General features: G+C 38.4%; 2 protein-coding genes across 2 annotated transcripts in view; one reads left to right on the plus strand and one right to left on the minus strand.

Moving 5' to 3' along the window:
• Window positions 1-10,376, plus strand: part of LOC135706921 (uncharacterized) — a 10,985-nt gene extending 609 nt beyond the window's left edge. Inside the window, exon 2 of the mRNA XM_065228604.1 lies at window positions 5,722-10,376. Coding sequence (XP_065084676.1) covers window positions 5,722-7,125 — 1,404 coding nt within the window. The 3' untranslated portion in view covers window positions 7,126-10,376. The remainder of the gene's footprint in view (window positions 1-5,721) is intronic.
• A 1,806-nt stretch (window positions 10,377-12,182) lies between these two features.
• Window positions 12,183-15,046, minus strand: LOC135706928 (uncharacterized). The gene is made up of 2 exons (XM_065228612.1): window positions 14,876-15,046; window positions 12,183-14,814 (listed from the first exon to the last, which is right to left on the minus strand). The coding sequence occupies exons 1-2, from the start codon at window positions 14,909-14,911 to the stop codon at window positions 14,440-14,442; spliced, it is 411 nt and encodes a 136-aa protein (XP_065084684.1). The 5' UTR covers window positions 14,912-15,046; the 3' UTR covers window positions 12,183-14,439.
• Window positions 15,047-21,335: the final 6,289 nt, after the last annotated feature.

The raw sequence follows: 21,335 nt of genomic DNA on the forward strand, positions 1-21,335 counted from the left end.
AACGGAGATTTCATTTTGCCACCAAGGTCTGAAGTTTTTAAACAAATTTTTAAAGAGGAAATTAAGGACGATTACGTTTTACTGTCCAGAGAAATTAAACATGGAGTTTTTAATGCCAACGCAATTATAAACTCTCAATGTCATATCGTCAAACTAGATAACACTAATTATGACCCTGCACGCATTAGCAGACAGTTTTAAAGGACTTATGTACCTCTTAAAAATTACAACATTCTCAGTTACGACAAGTCCAATACTGATAATAGAATAAATAAGCTCTTTGAAGAGTTGAATTCAAACAGCTTACCAGAAATACCTAAACAAAAACTACAAAATTAATGTGCAGAATTCAATGATATATTTGCCCTAGAAGAAGTCCAGCAACAATTTTTTTCAAACAGAAGATAAATTTGTCTGATAACTCTCCGGTTTATATCAAAAATTACCGCGCACCAGCAATTCATAGACACGAAATCAACACACAAGTTAATAAACTATTAAATGACAAAATTATACGACCCTCTGTTTCACCGTATAATTCGCCAATACTGCTAGTCCCAAAGAAGTCCTCCACTGACACAAAAAATGGCGTCTTGTAGTAGACTTCAGACAGCTTAACAAAAAAATAGTTGCTGATAAATTATCGCCGCGGGCAAATTAATTACAATTCTCAACTTTGTGGGAGGTCAAGATCTAAACCAAAAACTGCAGCCAAATCGCTGCAAGCAAGTTAATTTCAATTTTCAAACCTATTCCTAGAAAATAAGTACCAACGGTTGCAACCATATTGCCGAGAGCAAGACCAGACAGCCGGTCGCAGCGAGGATCGCAGTCGATCCGGTGTTAAGATTACGGACACAAAATGAAATGAAAAGGAGAGCATAAGAATCTACATAAGGCAAGGTATCATAAATCCAATAACGGATAAGCGTGCCTTGAATTCCTAGATAACATCGAGAGAAGTCATTGTTTACAAAAGTTGTTACGCCCTAATTCCAGCTCTATCAAGAATTCTATCAGGATATGGGCCTGAAAGTGTTTCTTGCTGGTTTGAACGAACCAATTGGGCAAATTATAAGGGCAAAATGTCCATCATCCTTGAAGGACGCTCTCAGAAGATGCCTTGAGGAGCGAAACTTCCATTATCATAAACAAAAACCCACCCCACCACCTATACCAGTACGAAATAAATTTCAAATAAAAAATAATAGTTTCAACCCATTTCCATATACGCCAAAGTTCCAACCTAATCCTTTTCCACATAATTCTTTCTATCCCAAAACCCCACAAACTAACCCTTTCCGATACACCCCACCGTTTGTCAACCCTAATAATTTCTACAGAGCGCAAACCCCCCAACCAAACCCTTTCCAACGCGCTTTACCTCCAACCCCCCTCCATTCCCCAAGACCCCAACAACCATCCCCATTAAACCCACCTTTTCCTCAACCCAATAACACAAACCTACCAAATTCCGGAACACAACGTTTCCAACGACCTACCCCAATGGAAGTAGATCACTCGATAAGAAGTCGACAGGTGAACTACATGAATCGTCCGCAATGGCATGAAATGCATTGGAATGAACCAGTAAATTACTATAGTGAATATTCTGACCCTTCTTATTTCCAATATAACCCCATTTGTAATGATGACGAAAATCAGTACAACTCCATCCATAATGATAACCAAAATGATTTTGGCACAGAACAAAGCAATACATCAAACCCGGAAATTGATTGTATAAATTTTCAATCAGAGCCACAGGAAACACAAAACATATAGGGAATAACAATTTCTTACCGTACGTGATGATACCCACAACATTAGGCGAATTCAAGTTTTTGGTTGACACCGGTGCCAACAAAAACTATTTAAATCCCGAAAAAATGAAATCGGAGGAAATAAAAAGCTGTATTCCAACCAAGGTTAAAAACATCAATGGACAACATAATATTGATAAATATGTTGAACTATAAATATTCCAAAAACCATTGAAATTCTACGCCTTGAAATTCCATTCCTTCTTCGATGGATTAATTGGTTACGAATCTCTTGGAGATCTGGAAGCCGAAATTTTAACAGCATCAAATACTTTAAAACTCCCAACATTTTTTGTTCCTCTGGTTTGTTTTTTTTTCCGTCGATTTTGTTTTCCGTGCTGAGCACCAATGCTACCGACGTGCCAGGAAGGCAGCTCCCACACCTGGACCCTACCACCTATCGACCCATCAACTCATGAACCGGGGACCAACGGCTTTACTTCCCATCCGATGGAAGGCGTGATCAGAGATGTTATGCCTCAGAACATCCCGGCGGCGCCGACTGGGATTGAACCCAGGCCTGCTGGGGTGAGAGGTAATCACGCTTACCACTACACCACCGCCGCCGTTAAACTCCCAACATGTTCGATACAAATGCTTCGAAAATACCCAGATTCCTTTAACTGCAATCTGAACGCGTATGAAGAAATAACATTATCCTTAAAAACAAATGTATCCAATGGTGACTTTTACGTCGAGCACCCACTTCCTCTAACGGAAGAAGTAATGGTTCTCCCAGGACTCTACACAGCTGAAAACAATAAAGCTACAGTGCTTTTGAAGAACTGCTGTGAGGTCCCTGTCAAAATTAGTCCTCAAAGACTTATTTTTTCAGAACTTAATAATTTTGAAATCGTTCGCAACGTACCCAAGTACGAACCAGGCTATGTTTTCGAAAATACATCGATCGACGCGAGATTGAGAAGTCAACTTCGTATAGATCACCTAAACGAAGAGGAGAAACGGAAATTAATTAATTTAATTTCTAAATTTCCTAGCGTATTCTATTTGGAAGGTGACGATCTTACATTTACGAATGTTATTAAGCACCGAATCGAAACCAATAATGAACTCCCAGTTCATTCGAAAAGCTACAGGTACCCTTATTGTCACAAGGAAGAAGTACAGAAACAAATAACCAAAATGCTTTCACAAGGTATAATCCGTCCCAGCACATCTCCTTGGTGCTCTCCAATATGGATTGTGCCAAAGAAATTGGATGCTTCAGGACAACAAAAATGGCGCTTGGTCGTAGACTATAGGAAGCTCAATGAGAAAACTATAGACGACAAGTACCCACTCCCAAACATTACGGAAATATTGGACAAACTTGGAAAATGCCAATATTTCACAACTTTGGATCTTGCATCTGGCTTCCACCAGATTGAAGTCCATGCAAATGATGTTCAAAAAACAGCCTTTTCTGTAGAACATGGCTTGTACGAATATTTACGGATGCCATTCGGACTGAAAAACGCGCCAGCGACCTTTCAGCGGGTAATGGATAACGTACTTCGCGAATTTATCGGGAAATGTTGTCTCGTCTATATGGACGATATCAGCATTTTCTCGGTCTCCCTTCAAGAACACATTGAAAATTTGACAAAAATTTTCACTGCATTAGAAAAGGTAAATCTTAAAATACAGCTAGATAAAAGCGAATTTTTTGAAAAAAGAAGTCGCTTTTCTAGGTCATATTGTTACGGATAATGGCGTTAAGCCAAATCCAAGCAAAATCGAAGCCATACAAAGCTGGCCTATTCCAAAGAATCAGAAAGAACTCAGAGGCTTTGTTTGTATTTTGGGATATTACAGGCGCTTCGTTCGTGACTTTGCAAAAATCACGAAACCCCTTACCACCCAACTTAGAAAAGGCGAGAATGTCGAACATACACCACAATTTTTAAAAACATTCAACACATGTAAAAACCTGTGGACACATAGTGACATCCTACAATACCCGGATTTTGAGAAACCGTTTGTATTGACTACGGATGCCAGCCATTTTGCTTTGGGAGCCGTACTGTCTCAAGGACCTATAGGACAAGATAGGCCGGTAGCGTATGCGTCCCGAACATTAACAAAAACAGAGGAACGATATTCAGCCATAGAAAAAGAGCTATTGGCAATCGTGTGGTCAACACAATATTTCAGACCCTATCTTTTTGGTAGACGGTTTACGTTGTACACTGACCATCAACCGCTAACATACGCGCTAAACCTCAAAACTCCAAATACAAAGCTCGTAAAATGGCGTCTACAGCTTTTAGAATATGATTTCGAAATAAAACATAGACCCGGCAAACAAAATGTTGTCGCCGATGCTCTATCAAGAATATCTCACGAACTGAACTTGAATGAAGATGATTCCGACTCAGACGGAGCTACAGTACACTCAGCTGACACTGATGACTCCGAATTTATTCAATGTACCGAAAAACCCATAAACCTTTTTCACAACCAAATAATATTGAAAATCGATCCTAATGAATCCGAAACGTATGAGGAAATATTTTCTCGCGTGTATCGGCGGACAATAACGAAAGTTACTTTCGGTGTTCCTCACTGATTCAAATTTTTAAGGAATACATGGACCCGAGAAGATCTAATTGTATTTTATGCCCAGAATCAGTAATACAATCTTTACAGATTGTCTTCAAAAATTATTTCAGTCGATGTAAGACATTTAAAATTTATATTTCTCAAAAGCTTTTAATCGATTTACCAAACGCAGAGGAACAAAACTCAATAATAGAAGATACTCATGAGTCTGCTCATAGAGGTATTCGCGAGAATCTTGAGGAAATAAGAAGAAGATTCTTCTTCCCAAACATGAAACAAAAAATTAGAAAATTTATAATTCTATGCGAAATGTGTAATAGGGCAAAGTACGAAAGGAAGCCCTACAGAATTAAACTCGGAGAAACGCCGATCCCCAAACAACCCCTCGAAATTATTCATATAGATATTTACATCGCCCAACCCAACATTTTCCTTTCCGTGGTTGACAAATTCTCTAGACGTTCGCAAAGCGATTCTCAAATACATCACCCTGTATGGCACCCCGTCAATGATTGTCTCTGACAACGAACCTGCCATAAAATCTATAGAAGTAAGAGGATTGCTTTCAGATTTGAATATACAGCAGTATTTCACCCCTTCAAACCATAGCCAAATGAATGGAATAGTAGAAAGATTCCATTCCACCATAACTGAAATTTTCAATTCCAACAAACATAAATACGGAGAATTATCAAACAAAGAGAAATTTCTAATTGCATGTACATACTCTTTATAATAATAGTATCCATACAGCTACCAACCTTAAGCCCCGCGAAATCTTTTATGGAATCAAAACTGGAGAAGAGCGACCTCTGAATATAGATAACATGATCCAGCTAAGGGACAAATTATACGATGAAGCAGCACTAAAACTCAAGGAAACACAGGACCAACAAAACAAGTACCACAACAGCAGTAGAGAAAAACCACCGACTCTACAATGCGGCGAAATGGTATACAATAAAATTCAAGGATTTAAATCTAAAACTAAAGACCGTTTTCAGCAAATACAAGTTAAATATAACAGAAGACGCACATACAGAGATACAAAAAAACGACGATTACACAAAGAAAAACTTCGCCGTATCCGGAAATAGTTTTTCAAAATTCTAACTCTCTCTATTTTCTCTTTTTAGATGATACCAATTCGGATATTCTTAACCACAATCATTGCGTTCCTGTATATCCAACTATCCTATCCACAATCCATCCATATCCAGAACCTGAAACAAAACACTGGCCTTCTCACCATAGACACAGGCAGCAGTTTTATAAAACTAGGCAGTCATAAACTTTTTCACATCATAGAATTGGATAATTACGACCCTATTTTTAGAAAACTGCTCACGAATATTCAAGGAATACGACACTTTCCAAATTTTACGGACATGTAAAAATACTAGAAACAAAATATGAATCTGTTTATAGCATCTTTAACAGTCTTCCACCAAAGCAACGAAGAAAGAGAGGACTATTAAATTTGCTAGGGACAGAAATCAACAAAAATTTTAAAATATTCAGGGAAATTATAAAGATCAATTACAACTTAGATAACCTGAAGACCCACCTTGAAGATCTGTTTGAATCAGTGCAACTAGCTAAAGTAAATATTATTCCAAAACAAATACTATCAGTCGAAGAGTTAGGATTTGTTTCAAATATCCTAGAACAGCAAAATATTAGACCACACAGCATAGAGCAAATCTACGAGTTTCTTGATTTATCAGCATATTATAACAATTCAAAAATAATATTTATAGTTTCAATTCCAAGATTAGAAAACTCTACGTATACCGAATTTTTACTAGAACCTCTTCCAATATCAGATAAAATTTTGAAACCACCAGCCAGTGTTGCTTTGCATAATGGTAACAAGACGTACTTCATCAAGGAGAAATGCCTAAACATCGAGAAGACGAGACTGTGTAACATTAACAACCTCATAGATGCAACCGAAGACTCGTGCTACTCAAATTTGCTGAGAGGACTATCAGGAAATTGTACTTTCGTAAAATGCCTTCAGCCTACGGAGATAAGAAGAATCACGGACAATCATATCGTAACTACAAACACTCAGGACATCGAAGTAGATTCGAATTGTGGACTCACCAAACGAAACATATCCGGTACATATTTGATCGAGTTTCACAACTGCAGCATCTTTATAAATGGCACCAGATACAACAACGTCGAAGCCTTTAAGTCAGAACCGACATTTGTAATGCCTCTGAACGGTTTGCACATTAACGAAAAGACCCTGGAAGTTCGTAACATCGATGAAATCCACATAAGAAACAGGCACTACATCGAAACATTGACAAAGGAACACAACATCCGGACATACACATCACTAAGTATGTCGACAATCTGTATCCTTTTAAGTATCATTACAGGCCTTTTTTGGATATCAAGGAGACGCAAACAAATTTCTCTTTACATTGGAACATCCAAGGAGTCTAAACAATTAGGACCGCTCGAAACCAGAAGCATCTCAGCGAATCGGGACGATTCGTCTTCAAAAGGGGGAGTAGTTAAGAACGAACCCTCTTGGACCACAACCAACCGCTTTATCGGTGCATCTCTATTATCATCATCACCGTCATCCATACCATTAGCAACAACAGCAACCAATCACTTCATTGGTACATCTCTATTATCGTCATCATCGTCATCATCCATACCAACAACAACAACAACACCAACGCCGATGACGACGACTAAGACTCAGCAATCGGCATAGCAGTTAGCACGATCACTAACCCGCACCCAAGTCCAAGCATCAGCAATTCTTCCCCAGCAACACTAAGGTAGCTCAGTAACGAGTAAGGCATATTCCTACATCAGCAAATGGTCATCCGGCAGCCAACGATGTCACCAACCCTTGGACCTGCCAACGATCGAAGACACCTCAGCAGTTTCACCACCAACTAACGATGTCACCAACCCTTGGACCCGCCAACGACGGAAGACACCTCAGCAGTTTTGTCGCCCTTGCAACAGCAACACGGCGACCACGTTCCCTCTTTAAATTTATCTTACTCAGCTGATTGATAGGGCTTCGGTAGGTTTGGTTATAATATAATTCAATAAATCAGTTCAGTTGGTTTTAGACCTCAGTACAGTTAACTAGTGTTTTTTTAAAACACATCCAAAAGTTATATATAAAAGAAAAATACCAGAAAAAATGGACTTTAACTTTACGGTAAATAAAAATGGCAATTGTCAACTTTGACAACAAAAGGATAACGCGGAAGACATGGTTCGATGCGATGATTGTCATCGCTGGTTCCATTTGTCTTGTGGAAAGTTAACCCACCAACCACAATCAGAAGAGCCTTGGTCTTGCATCAAGTGCTCTAAAATTAAGGCCGAATTTAAGGCCCTAGAAGAAAAGGTAGTTAAACTTTCTGAAGTTTCATCCCAACAAACCAAACAAGAGCCTCAGGTTGAAGTTTTTGAAGCCATTATTGACAAAATAAAAGAAATAAATACCGGTGGAAAATCCCCGGCTGAGCGCCAAGTTTTAAGACAGTCCCTAATGGAACTGCCGTATTTCGATGGAAATTATAAAGTGTGGTCCAGGTTCAAACATACCTTCCTGGAAACTACCGAACAAGGAAATTTTTCCGATTTAGAAAATTTGACTCCTTTACAGAAGAGTCTCAAAGGTGAAGCATTAAGAGCAGTAAGTTCGCTCTTAATAGACTCCAACAATGTGAATTCAATCATAACAAAGTTAGAAAATCAGTTCGGTAGTGTCGAACTAGTGTATAATGGACTATTGCAAGAGGTACTTCCACTGGGAAATCCCAGGTTCGACATGCCAAAAACGATGATAGACTTTATTTCCGCAATAGGAAATCTAGTCATAAATATGAAATGTCTGGATCATGAGGAATACCTCAACGATCCCAGATTAGTAAGGGATCTAGCCAAAAGGCTTCCTAATTACCTCTACCAAAAGTGGGCTGGCGTACCTTAACGAGGAGAAGGAGCAAGCTACCTCATTAAACCCGTTTCTGGCGCCAAACGTCAGCGAATTTTATGCCTGGTTAGAGCCTCAAGAGAAACTAGCTACCACGCTGATAGCAGACAGGGGCAACAGGAATGATAAACCGTTCAAATTTGAAAAACCCGACAGAATAAATTATCACGACATAAGAAGCCCTTCTAAGTGCTTCAAGTGCGGGAAAAACCACAAACTAACAACATGTGAGGGATTTAGAAAAATGAATGTAGACAAAAGAAGAGACTTTGTTAAAAACAAACAACTTTGCTTCTCCTGCTGTGGATCAAACCATATGGTAAACAATTGCAAGTCAAAAAGGATCTGCAATATAAACGAATGCAAGAGTAACCACAACCGCTTATTGCATACCAGAGGGGAAGAAGCCAATAAAACGGAAACCAACAGAACAACAGCGCATGTTAACTGCCATAAGGAGAAACAAACCAGAGTTTTCTATCAGATACTGCCGATAACCTTGTTTAATAAAGATAACAGTGTACAAACACATATATTTTTTGACTCTAGATCTTCCGTCAGTTTGATTAACAAAACTACGGCGGACGAACTACACTTAAAGGGAAATCCAAATTCCGTAACTTTCGCCTGGACTAACGGCGACATTCAAGACGAAGTCGATAGCAGGGTCGTGCAGTTAAAAATAGAGGGAGCGAATGGGAAAAGATTCCTGCTAAAGGAATTAAATACCATGTCGAATCTCTCCTTACCCGTACAATCACTAGATGCCCGAACAATGAAATAAAAACATCCCTATCTTAAGGGAATTCCACTCGATTCATATAAAAAGGCAAATCCTACCATTCTATTGGGACTGCCACACGCTTATCTTTTCAAAACACTTGAAGAGAGCGGTGGCGGATTCAACGAACCTATCGCTCCAAAAACCCAATTAGGATGGGTGTTATTCGGAAGTAGCAACGCTTCACCAGATAAATATCTTAAAAATCTGGACCATGTGTTCATTATGACAGTTAGCGCTCAACTTCCAAGCGGAGCAGACGTTTTATTTCCCTAGAAGCCACACGCAAGCTATATTTTTTTCAATTTTCGGTTCGCCTCGTTTTAATGGTTGTTTTCGCGTGCTCTTTTCGTCGCGATTATCGCCGCGATGAGTGTTCGACGTGAAAACACGTTTCGCATCGATTATTCGAACGTGCCGAAGAAGCCATCCTACGATGAGCAGCTTCATGACTTTGTTGCTACCGAATTGGGTCTACAATACGAAGAAGTTCTTTGTTACGAACGCGATATTGAGCTTACAGTAAATTTAAGAACAAAACAATAATAATCATCAAATTAGTAAACCTTGTTAGGTTTGGAGTAGTAGCAAAAAACATGAACCAAAACAGAACGATTATTCTCGGAAGGACAAATAGACAAAGAATACCGAAAAAACAGTTTCCAATGATCGAATGTGCTATAACGGCTCTATCCCTTTTCCTTCTAATAAGAGCGTGGCAGGAGAGTAAGAAAATTCAATACAACATTCACGACTTAACCGCGCCGGCTCAGCTAGTGAATCTTCAGCAAGGAGAGATCAATGCTATGAGCGTGTGTAGGCGGACCATGCTTAAAAGAAAAAGAACAGCATGATGCGATCTCAAGTGGATTCGTTCATAGGCGATAGCAAGTCCCACGAAAATAGCGGTAAAGGACCAACGTCTAGTTGGAAATAACCTACTGCAAGAAGCCGTGTTATAGAACTGGCAAGGTGACTAGCATGAGACCCAGAGCGACGATTGAGGTTAGGTAATAAAAACGATACCAAAAAAATATGTTTGTGTATTACAGAGCGGCTGGACCAGTTGAGCGAAGAATGAAATAAGTAAAACGACCCACGCTAAGTTAAACAAATTTATAGACCACGTATGGTTACATTTGGTTAATGGAAAAGCAAAAAGGAAAACTCCTAACTAGGATGAACAAAAATCTGGCATCTCTCTTTTGCCTTAGACTTAAGGGGGTATTCCCAATCTTTTGCCTTTTTTCGGCCTGTTTTTCAATTAATTTTTTTTTCAAAGAAAATGAATAGTAATGCGCCTAACTCTTTGGGATTCTTGTTTATTGAACATTAAAGTTTACAAATAAATTTTTTTCGACATAAAAAAAGACATTATTGACGTCACAAAATGGCGACAAACAGACCCCTGTTCGCCGCAAACGCCTGGACGGGCGAAGGCTTTTCTCTGGAACGGCTTCATCTGAAACAGATTTCGTGATGAAATAATAATCTGCATAAGATTCTCTGGAGCTTCTCCCGTTGGCAGCAAAAAATCTTGCAAATTAACAAAATGGCGGCCATATGAAAAAACAGGCGATTTTTAGCCCGCTTTTTTGCAACTTTAAGGTGCTTCAAACAATGTTAAATGTTAATATTTTTGGCTGAAAGTGGGAGAAGCTCCAAAGAATTTAATAAGGAACAAAATGCGCAAAGATTCAAGTCAATATCTCTTATAGTTTCTGAGAAAAATCTTCGCCCGATAAAAAAAATGTGGTTTCGAGAAAAACGCGTTTAAAGTTTTGACTTTAGTTAAAACCATTTGGGGGTTCTTACCATTAGTCAGCTATGCCTGGACACCGAATTCGCTGATCGGAAAACGGCTTGGGGGGATGAAAGTATATAGTCTAAAGTACAAAAAAACGTGAAAAAAAAAAATTTGATTTTTTGAAAAAAAAAGATCGGGAATACCCCCTTAAGTGGGAAACTCAGGCCTAAATTTTTACTATATAAGGAATCCAGATTCACTGAATAAACGATGCTTTTCGATGCTTTTACTCAGTCGTAGTTGTACTTCTCATGTGAACACTTCGAAAATTATCCCCAAATATTTCTATTCAATTTAAGACTCTCGGAAATTGGAACATAGACCTCAACATAGTTTGGTACTAGGCCGTTCCCAGTCTTCAGTCGAAATAGAAATCAACTTCTCTGAGGAATTGATTCTCTTTTGGCTCTCTGAGTTGCAAGAGAATTTTTAACCAAGGAAAAGACTATTTTGGAAGCCTTTTGCATTTCCTCCAATGAAATAAGTCTCCCGGAAAGTGGAAGATAGGCCACAACGTAGTATGGTACTAGTCCCTTCCCAGCCTTATCTCATTGTATGGAAGGTAAGATAATTTCTAGTGCACACGCATTTGAAATTGTCTCTAAAAAAGAAGCTCCGAACTTCTCGTATTACGGTAAAGTTAATTACGCCCTTTAACTATATCGTCGTGACGGGCAATTCTAACCTTCGCGTTTCTACTAGGGAAATAGCAAAATTAAGATTAAGACTCCGTCCGTGACATTCTTCGTCTCCAGCCAAGTATTTGGATGCGCCTTTGTGAAGGTCGTCAACCTAGAGCTAGCGCGGAGAATTGTAGCAGAGCACGGCAACAAGCACGAGACCGAAGTAGACGGCAAAACCTATAAACTTCGGATCACAATGGAGGACGGGCGGTTGAGGTGAAGCTGACGGACCTGTCCGAAAGTATCACAAACGAACAAATTACTGAATTTATCTGCGCCTACGGTGAAGTGCTCTCGGTCACCGATCATGTATGGGATAGCAAATATCGCTTTGCTGGGCGTCCCACTGGCGCTCGCATCGCGCGCATGATGGTGAAGCGCAACATCACTATCGACGGTCAGTCAACGAGTGTGACATACACAATGGCATCTCTTGTGTACAAGACAAAAAATTGCTTGTGCAAAAAACGTACACGTATGCCAATGTGGCAAAACAACCGGGACCTTACTATCTCCGACATCGCACAGAGCACACATTGATAGCTGGCGATTTCAACTGTGTTCTACGGCAACGTGATGCAACGGGATACAATCACAGCCCCGCTCTCCTCGCAACCGTACAGCAGCTGCAGCTCCTCGATGTTTGGGAACAACTCTGTCCAGATATACCGGGCTACACGTACATTACACACAACTCATCTTCTCGCCTAGACCGTATGTACGTTAGCCAGGGTCTACGAAGTCAGCTGAGAACAGCTGATGCGCATGTTTGCTGTTTTTCTGACCATAAAGCCGTAACAACGCGAATTTGTCTTCTTCAATCAAGCCGCGAACCTGGTCGTGGTTTTTGGTCGCTACGTCCACACCTGTTGACAACAGACAACATTCACGAGTTCCAGGTACGCTGGCAATACTGGACCCTCCCGCATCCAACAACACAAACCTCCATTACAACATCTAACGAATTCAAAACTCCGAAAATCACTCATCTATAGAAAGTGAGTGGAAGCAACCCTGCATGCAACTATTCTTCATGATACGCTTTGTCTGTCTATCTTTCTATTAGGCCTGTGGACATGTGTTAGCTTCGAAACTTCTAACCAAACTAGGAAAATTTTGAAATCACAAAAAAAAATTCAAAGGTAATTACAAGCAAAATACATATTGATTATTTACGCAAAACCGAGCAAGTAATATTAAATCTCTTGTATTGTATTAGCTAATTGACTGTAACAAAAATAATATGCTTAAATAAAATAAAATATTAATAAAATGATATGCAAAATTTACTAGAAGGTCATTACTTTATTGGTGAGAAGTTTCTAATAAGCCCTCCCAGTTCCTCTGTATACAGAACAAATCTGATACTATAATCAGAATTGCTCAGTCTGCATGAAGCAGCCGATTGCATCAAGGAAGTTCTATTAACAACCAAGAATTAATCGTTTGAGGTATACTGCCCATAATCGCATATCAGTCCCATATGGATAGGAAATCAAGCAAAGATGGGACTGATATGCGATTATGGGTAGTATACTGAAGCATTAAGAAGGTGATATGTGTCACTATGGGAAATCATCATCGTTGCAAATATAAAGAAATTAAACATAACCCTTTGCTTCAGTACCGTCAACCTCCATGTCCATGGGGAGGGAGTTATTGGTATTAATTGTAATTGTATGCAAATTATGATAATACGTATACAGTGAGCGGTGACGGGAGCATGAATGGTGAATGGCGACCTTACGTTATCAACATAGCACGCATATGCAGTTATGATGATTTGAGTAAAAGAAATCATCTATAGGTGATGGTTATGGTTTAACGTCGTGATAAAGAAAAGATCTAAATGTTATAGGTCGGAGAGCAGCTCTCCAGCGGACTGATTTTTTTAGTACCTTCTTAGCCTTTCAATAAGATTTTCGCACAGACACTCTTGCACACATACATACCAGCTTCCACAAAAAGAGGGCACTATCTTTGTCAGTCATCTGTGGTATCTAGACATAGAATGTTTCGTCTTCCAGACTTTCCAAAAGATCTGGTATAAATTGTACAAAAAAAGAAGCACGAAACAATGCTGTCAATGCTGTAATATGTCATGAATATGATGAAAGAGCTTTTTCGTTTTGCTTGGATGATAGAATGTTAGGTTTCCTTTTTGGAGCTTTGTATCCTTTGCGATGCATTGGCTAGCTTTTCGTAAACACACAAAGAATATATATCTACACCCCTATTCTCTATTCCGTTTCGAATGGAATACTGAATAGGGGTGATAGTAGTGTATGATCTTCATTTCCCTATATACTAGCAAATAAATAACATTATTGTGTAAAAACAAAAATTCACATATAATAGATGAAGAGTTTAAAAGCTTTGCAGTTGGTAGGATTTTTTCTCGTCATTTGGGGAAATTTGCCGGTATTTCACTGTACGAGCGAGTAGTGGCTTATCCTAGAACGCGACATTATCATAAACTAATTCTAAATATACCTATCGGAAAAGGTGAAGGGTTGCAATTGCACGAAGATGAAAGATGTAGATATGAGCTGACCGTGTTTAACTCGCCAGGCCTTGTCATATTTGTGGCAGCTTCTATTACGATTGCGATCAGTTGTTGATGAAATGGAGATGACTAACAACTAATAATAATAGGAGGTAGCACTAAAACGCAACTATGCAACGATCAGGAAGAAAGTGATACACACATAATCAGTCCAGAGGAGGAGAATGCTGCAGGCCAACTTATTCGACAGGCGACAAAAACAAAAAAACTGCTTGATGAAGCTAAATGAGTTTCAATTCCTGTTACGGTTAAGTGTTTTTGCTGCTATGTTTCCACCTTCTCGGGGGATTTGCTTGGTGGATGACGATGGAAGTGGAAGCGATGTTATGGGTAGATTGTTTGCTTCGATCTTTTTCTTTAATACATGGAAAGTTTGTGTCATAGTGCGTAACTGATACCTGAGCGAACATGTCATTTCCTTTTGTAGTTGCTGTACTTCTTGCAGATCCTTGCGGAGATTTTGGTATTCGTTTTTCACTTCGGTGACTGATTCTAGCAATTCCATCATTCCAGTTTCCAAGCCTTCCATATCATTGTCGTCCAGATTCTTCTCGACGTCGGTAATCTTAAGTGCCAGAGAATCGAGCTGCGATCCCGCTGTATCTACCTGCAGTAATTCCGATGATGCCGTCAAACTTCATTCAAACGAAACGTATCTGGCTACTTACACATTTTTCCAAATCACCTAAAGCATCCGATATCATTTTGCTTTATTATCTATTGAATATCGTCGGTAAATGTTCTAATCTACAGGAAGCAAATTTACGGGAACGATTTAATTTACAAAATCACTTTTATCAACACCGCCGATTTGCTCAAAATTCGATTTTCTTTATTTTCGTTTGTTTTTCTCATTTGTGGCACAGACCTAAGTGGTCCATATTTGATTCGTTTGTTTTTAACGGTCTTGTTTGTCAGTTTAGTCGAGGGGTGTTGAAATTTGATCAAATATATTTGTAATCGACATGATAGTAGAATCCACTCATATCGGTCCAAACTGAACCTACCCAAAAATGGGTAAACTGTGTTGGGAGTGACAAGTTGAGAAATGCACGGTAACCAGCGTAAACACATAAATGTGTGTAAAATACACATTTTTTATATACACAGAAAACAAAACTACCCACCGCTTGGGTTTTTTAAACTCAAATTTGAGTTATTTGACCTCAGCCCTTTTCATTTTCTCTCACTATTGTTGTCAAAAATAGAACAAAAGATTCGACTCAACCGTCTAGTTCCGTACGAGAAGCCAAAATTGAGTAATATGCGATATACCCAAATTTGAGTTAATTGAACTTAATTTTGGGTAGAAAAAATTGAAAATAACTTAGCGATGGGTAATTTTTTTTGCCGTGCTTAAATGCAAACTACTTTGAGTCGGTTTACCCAAATTTGGCTTATTGTACGGAACATGGGAGATGAGTGAAAAGAACTTAATTTTGGGTTGTTTTGAATTTCTGTGTACACAGAAATAAAAAAATTACCCAAATTAGAGTTCTTTAGACTCAACCTCGAATTTCCGTACGAGAAGCTAATTTTGGGTAAACATGAAAAAACCTAATTTTGGGTAAATTATCGAAAAGACTGCAGTGGGTAAATTTGATCAATAAGGAAAAACCTAATTTTGGGTAAATTTAACTTAACGATAGGTTATTTTACCGGGGACTTTTTCCGAATAAAAAAACCTAGCGTTGGGTCGGATTTACTCAACCATGAGTTTTTTTACCGGGTTTTTTTCCTGATAAATAACCTATTTTAAAGTAAATTTAACTCAACGGTACGTTTTTTACCGGGCACTTTTTTCCCCGAAATTAATTATAAAGACAAGGGACGCTTGCAGTATAACGAGCACGAAATTATTCCTAATGTTAAAAATCAAAAACAATAAAATCCGTGAAGACAATAACAAATTTATTATTATTTATTTTTTAACAATCGATGGTGTCGAAGGAACCGGCTCATGGGAAAATAACGAAACGGTTGGCTTCTACGGCACACCGGGGTCACTAGAAAGAACCAGATCAACAGTCGTGGTGGAAGCTGCAAGTACTGGGATACCTAAAAAAAATTAATTATTAATGTGCTGCTCCACTAGCGCTTTAGATTTGCGACTCACCAGGTTACGTAGAGTTCGGAATCGAACAACCGATGGTCTCGAATGAGGTCTCGAAGGAACCAGTTCACGGGAGAATAACCTCGGGAAAAACAGAACCGATGGCGGTAGAAAAACTTCCGGACGACACATGCGTTGAACTTCATTCGAAGGGAGCAAAATCACTAATGGCGTCGTCGTGGCATTTTTTTCATCCAACTCAAAGTTATTTTCACTCAACGCAAGCTTTATAGTAAGTTACTCAGCGTTGAGTAAATTTAGGCCCACCAAATTTCCTTTTTGTTTTTACTCATCTTTGGGTAATATACGTATTACTCAACCGTTGAGTTGAAATTAACCATCATAACACATTGATTTTTACCCAATGGGATACTATAACGGTTTTACTTAAATTTGAGTTGTTTAAACTCAAGCTTTGGGTAAGTTTCATTTTCTGTGTATATATGCCTGTCAAAAAATGTGTAAATTTGGAGATCTTAAAGTGTGTAAAAAATACACATTTTAAGAATGTAGTACCAATCAAAAAATGTGTTTTTTTATACTCATTAATGGGTAAAAAAAACTTCTGCTTCGTTGATGGACGCCATTTGCCTAAGCGAAAAACTTTCAGCAATTTTAACAGAAAAATGAAGAAACTACGGTCTAAACTGTAACAGAGCAACGGTGGCCAAGCTAGAGGGTAAGTGATTTATATTATTTTCTTAGCTAAGTCCTAGTTTTCATTGTCCGGTGTCTGGCTGTGATTTTTTTTTAATAAAATATTATTAAATAAAGATTGATCTTATTTGATCATTGACACAAATTAGAAAACTCCGATATTAATAAAAAAAACCATGCGTCCTTATCATATTTAATTTCTTTGAATGATTACTTTTTACACATTGTGCAGTAAAAATCGTTCTTGAAAAATGTGTAAAAAATACACATCTATTGACGTTTGATGGGTTTACACATAAATGTGTAAACGCAGTTTACACATTTTATGAGTAGACCCCTTTTTTCACGAAATGTGTGAAATTTTACGCATTAATGTGTGTACGCTGGTTACCATGTGAACAACATTCATTCAGAGATAAATCAAAAAAGCTTAAAAAGTATGCAGATTCCCGCTTCACTTTATTGAGTCCGAGCCATGATTAATTCGGCAGTAGTCACACCGACAAACACGAGATTGAGTCCGAGCCATGATTACTTCAGCAGTGTGTGTGTGTGTGAGTACAATCCATCGCCCTCTGTACCGGCAGAGTTTTTATGGAAGAAACTTATCTGCATTTTCTGTATGTCGAATGTGCAAATATTTTTAGCCCTGGAGATGGAAGGTGACAGCTCTATCGTACATCAAACGACCCATTTCAAGAATGCCTGTTTCTGCACGTACATTCTGAGGTCATTTTCTGATACAATAAGCCCCGCAAAAATACACAAGTGTATTCTCACTTCCAGAAAAAAAAACTTTTTATTCTGGCACGTATTTAGTAATAAAATGATTGGGATATATGTGTAGAATAAAATAAAAAGCAAGTGTACTTATCTGGTTGTTCCAATGTGATGAGTGAGTCTCCATCGTACCTTGATGTTCACGTTTATTTTCCCATTTCCTTGTTTCTTGTGCTATAAATGTAAATTTATTTTATGCATCGATTTAGGTTAGCGACTGAAAGTCAATTTTTTTTTTTATTTTTTTATATGCGACAGTTAGAAGATACTGAGAGGTTAGCACATATCATCGGCAAGAGACGTGCGTGTGAGAAAATTTGCGAAAAAATCTAAGGGCACCGGTGGGATTATGCATCTAAATTACCTTTGTTGTGATACATCCTTCAACGAAAACAAATTTTATTGTATTCCCCTGCTTTTCTGGGAGGACATTCGCGTCCCATGTCACTGATCATCTTTAAGTCACCCAGCACTTGGAATGTGCACTCCGTCGGTGTTATATGCAAATTGCAAAAGAAAGAAAGTAGTCCTAAATTCGAAATAATCTTTCCAGTATTAAATTTTATTCTTATTGAATATTAATGTATAATCAAAAAAGATTTAAATGCAATCAAAAATTATTAAAATAGAATCAAAAATGATTAAAATTTATTATAAAAAGATAATTTTCAATCTAATCAAATACCGGGAAATACAAGTAAAAATTTTTTTTATCGATTTTTTTATATCTTACTTTAATTTTTTTTAAATGCTACGAGCACGAGGAAGGAGTGATCTATGGCCCCGGTATCACCGATTAACCGTGAGTTCCAGAAATCATGTTTTACACAACCCAAAACTTTAAACGCGTTTTTCTCGAAACGGTGTTTTCCAAATTTGCGGGAAAGATAACTCAAAAAGTTCTCATCCAAATGACTTGAAACCTGGCGCATCTTAAAGGAAATAGATTTTATCTCTATGTGAACCACTGATATCATGAAAAAATTAACAATAAATTATTTTCAGATCTGCCTAAAGTGGAAAAAAAACAGTGAAAACCCAACTTTTTTTTCAGATATTTTTTTCTAAATTTTTAAATCGGTTTTGTTTTGGGTTTTAGAGGTTCATATAGAACAAAAATCTTTTCTGAATAAGTTCCAATTGATAAAAGTAAGTTTTGTCCATTTTTCAGGTCTCTAGAACGGCCGCCAATTACCAATCCCCACCGGAGGCGACCTCCTTCCGATGTGACCCCAAGGAGCCACAGAGGTCACACACCAATGAAAAAAAATCTCAAATGTAGAGGAAGATTTAAGCAATTTAATGCAAAAAACCCAATCGTTTGCGTTGTTTCATTTGCTCACAAAAAAAAAAATCGTCGAGTTTTTGACGTGTTACTTGTATTTCCCCCTTAAACTGGGTTTAATATCAAATGTCTATTTTTTAGAAAGATAGTATTAATTTTTAATCATTCGATATGATTAAACCATAGAGGTAACTCTAAGAGTAGTAGGTCCCGAAAAAACGTGCTCAACTTTCTTCGGTCCCAAGCTAATCGATGCACCCCGCGAAACATAGGAAAATCCACGAACCCCTCATTTTATCTGTCAAAGTTTCATAGCGAATCAAAACACACATTGTGTAGTACTAGAATTTTTACTAGAATAAGGTACGTTAATCGATTAGGCTAGGCTAGGCAATAGGCTAGTCAAGTAGTGAGCCAATTTAAAATCGTTAGTTTTCACCGGTTGATTAAACTGAGTTTAATGTCAAATTGGTTAAATTTCAAGCAAAATGGAAATAGTTTAATTTATCAGTGTATATTTATAATTTTAGATATTACATCGGATAAAATGGATTTATTCAGATATAAATCGATTCATCAAAATAAAGATATTTTTTTCATAATTTTTTTAATAAATCTGTTTCGTTCCCCTCGTATAAATGGATATTTTTTTACTCATTTAATAAGTCGTCCCAATCTTTCTCGAAAATTGCTTACTTTGTAGTCAATATTGAGTCTTTTAAAGGGTGATACGGTCAAAATTTGGTCATGGGAAAACGCGTGTAAATCGGTGAAATCGTTTATTTAAAAAATCAAATTAAATTTAGGTTCCGCTTGACAATAGTCCAGTATTTCTCAATTGGGCGGAGCTCTGGCGTGTTGGGAGGTTTCTTGTCCTTGGGAACCACCTGCACGTTGTTGGCGGCGTACCACTCCATGGCCTTTTTACCGTAATGGCAAGATGCCAAATCCGGCCAAAACAGTACGGAACAACCGTGTTTCTTCAGGAAAGGCAGCAGACGTTTATTCAAACACTCTTTCACGTAAATTTCTTGGTTGACAGTCCCGGAAGCTATGAAAATGCTGCTTTTCAAGCCACAGGTACAGATGGCTTGCCAAACCAGATATTTCTTTGCGAACTTTGACAGTTTCATGTGCTTGAAAACATCTGCTACCTTTCCCCTTCCTTTTGCCGTATAAAACTCCTGTCCCGGAAGCTGCTTGTAGTCGGCTTTGACGTAGGTTTCGTCGTCCATTACCACGCAGTCAAACTTCGTCAGCATCGTCGTGTACAGCCTCCGGGATCGCGCTTTGGCCGTCGTATTTTGTTTATCATCGCGATTTGGAGTCACTACCTTCTTGTAAGTCGATAGTCCGGCTCGTTTTTTGGCTCGATGCACGGTTGTAGACGATACACCCAGCTTATTTGCGGCATCTCGGAGAGAGAGGTTAGGGTTTCGCTTGAAACTACCGGCAACTCTCTTTGTCGTCTCAGCGGCTTCCGGTTTTCGATTTCCCCCCGATCCAGACTTCCTGGCTGTCGACAAACGTTCCCCAAACACTTTAATTACATTTGTAACGGTTGATTTGGCAACTTTTAGCGATTTTGCCAACTTTGCGTGCGAGTAGCTCGGATTTTCGCGATGTGCGAGCAAAATTTTGATACGCTGCTCTTCTTGCTTGGACGGCATTTTGACAACTGAAGAGTGAATTCCAAAATCAAAATAGGAGCAACATTCTACACACACACACCTTCAAAATGAGGGGTGTTCAGGTTTTTTAAATGCAAAATTGAAAGAAATACGTCAAGTTGATATTGACCAAATTTTGACCGTATCACTCTTTATATTCATTATTGAGTATTTCAAGCTGAACATTGCATTAGGTCCTAAGTGACATTGATCGATTCTCTTCGTCGACTTTCTCTTTGTATCCATACGGCCATCTTCATCAGGTATTTTCAGCACTTATAACGATAAAAGAAGCTTTCATCTAGCATCTAACACGACAAACACAACAAGAAACAGTTATGTGCTCAAGTTATTAATGAAAGAGAAAGTCGACGAAGAGAATCCATCAATGTTACTTAGGACCTAATGCAATGTTCAGCTTGATTTTGCTGTTACCGCGTACACAATGAATAGATGATGGTATAATCTCATTTTGAGAAACTATCCTGCCACACACAATATTTTTTTTTAGAAATCGTCTCCATTGGCATTCGTAAAAACCTGTGTACTGCGGACCGAGCTGCGGACTAGCTCAATGTGCTTGTCACTTGGGAGCCAGTCAGAGCTGTCAAACGGGAGCCAAA

The sequence above is a fragment of the Ochlerotatus camptorhynchus genome, unplaced genomic scaffold, assembly GCF_037179485.1.
Source record: "Ochlerotatus camptorhynchus isolate MF236.1 unplaced genomic scaffold, CSIRO-AGI_Acam_v1.1 ptg000295l, whole genome shotgun sequence".
NCBI lineage: Eukaryota > Metazoa > Arthropoda > Insecta > Diptera > Culicidae > Ochlerotatus > Ochlerotatus camptorhynchus.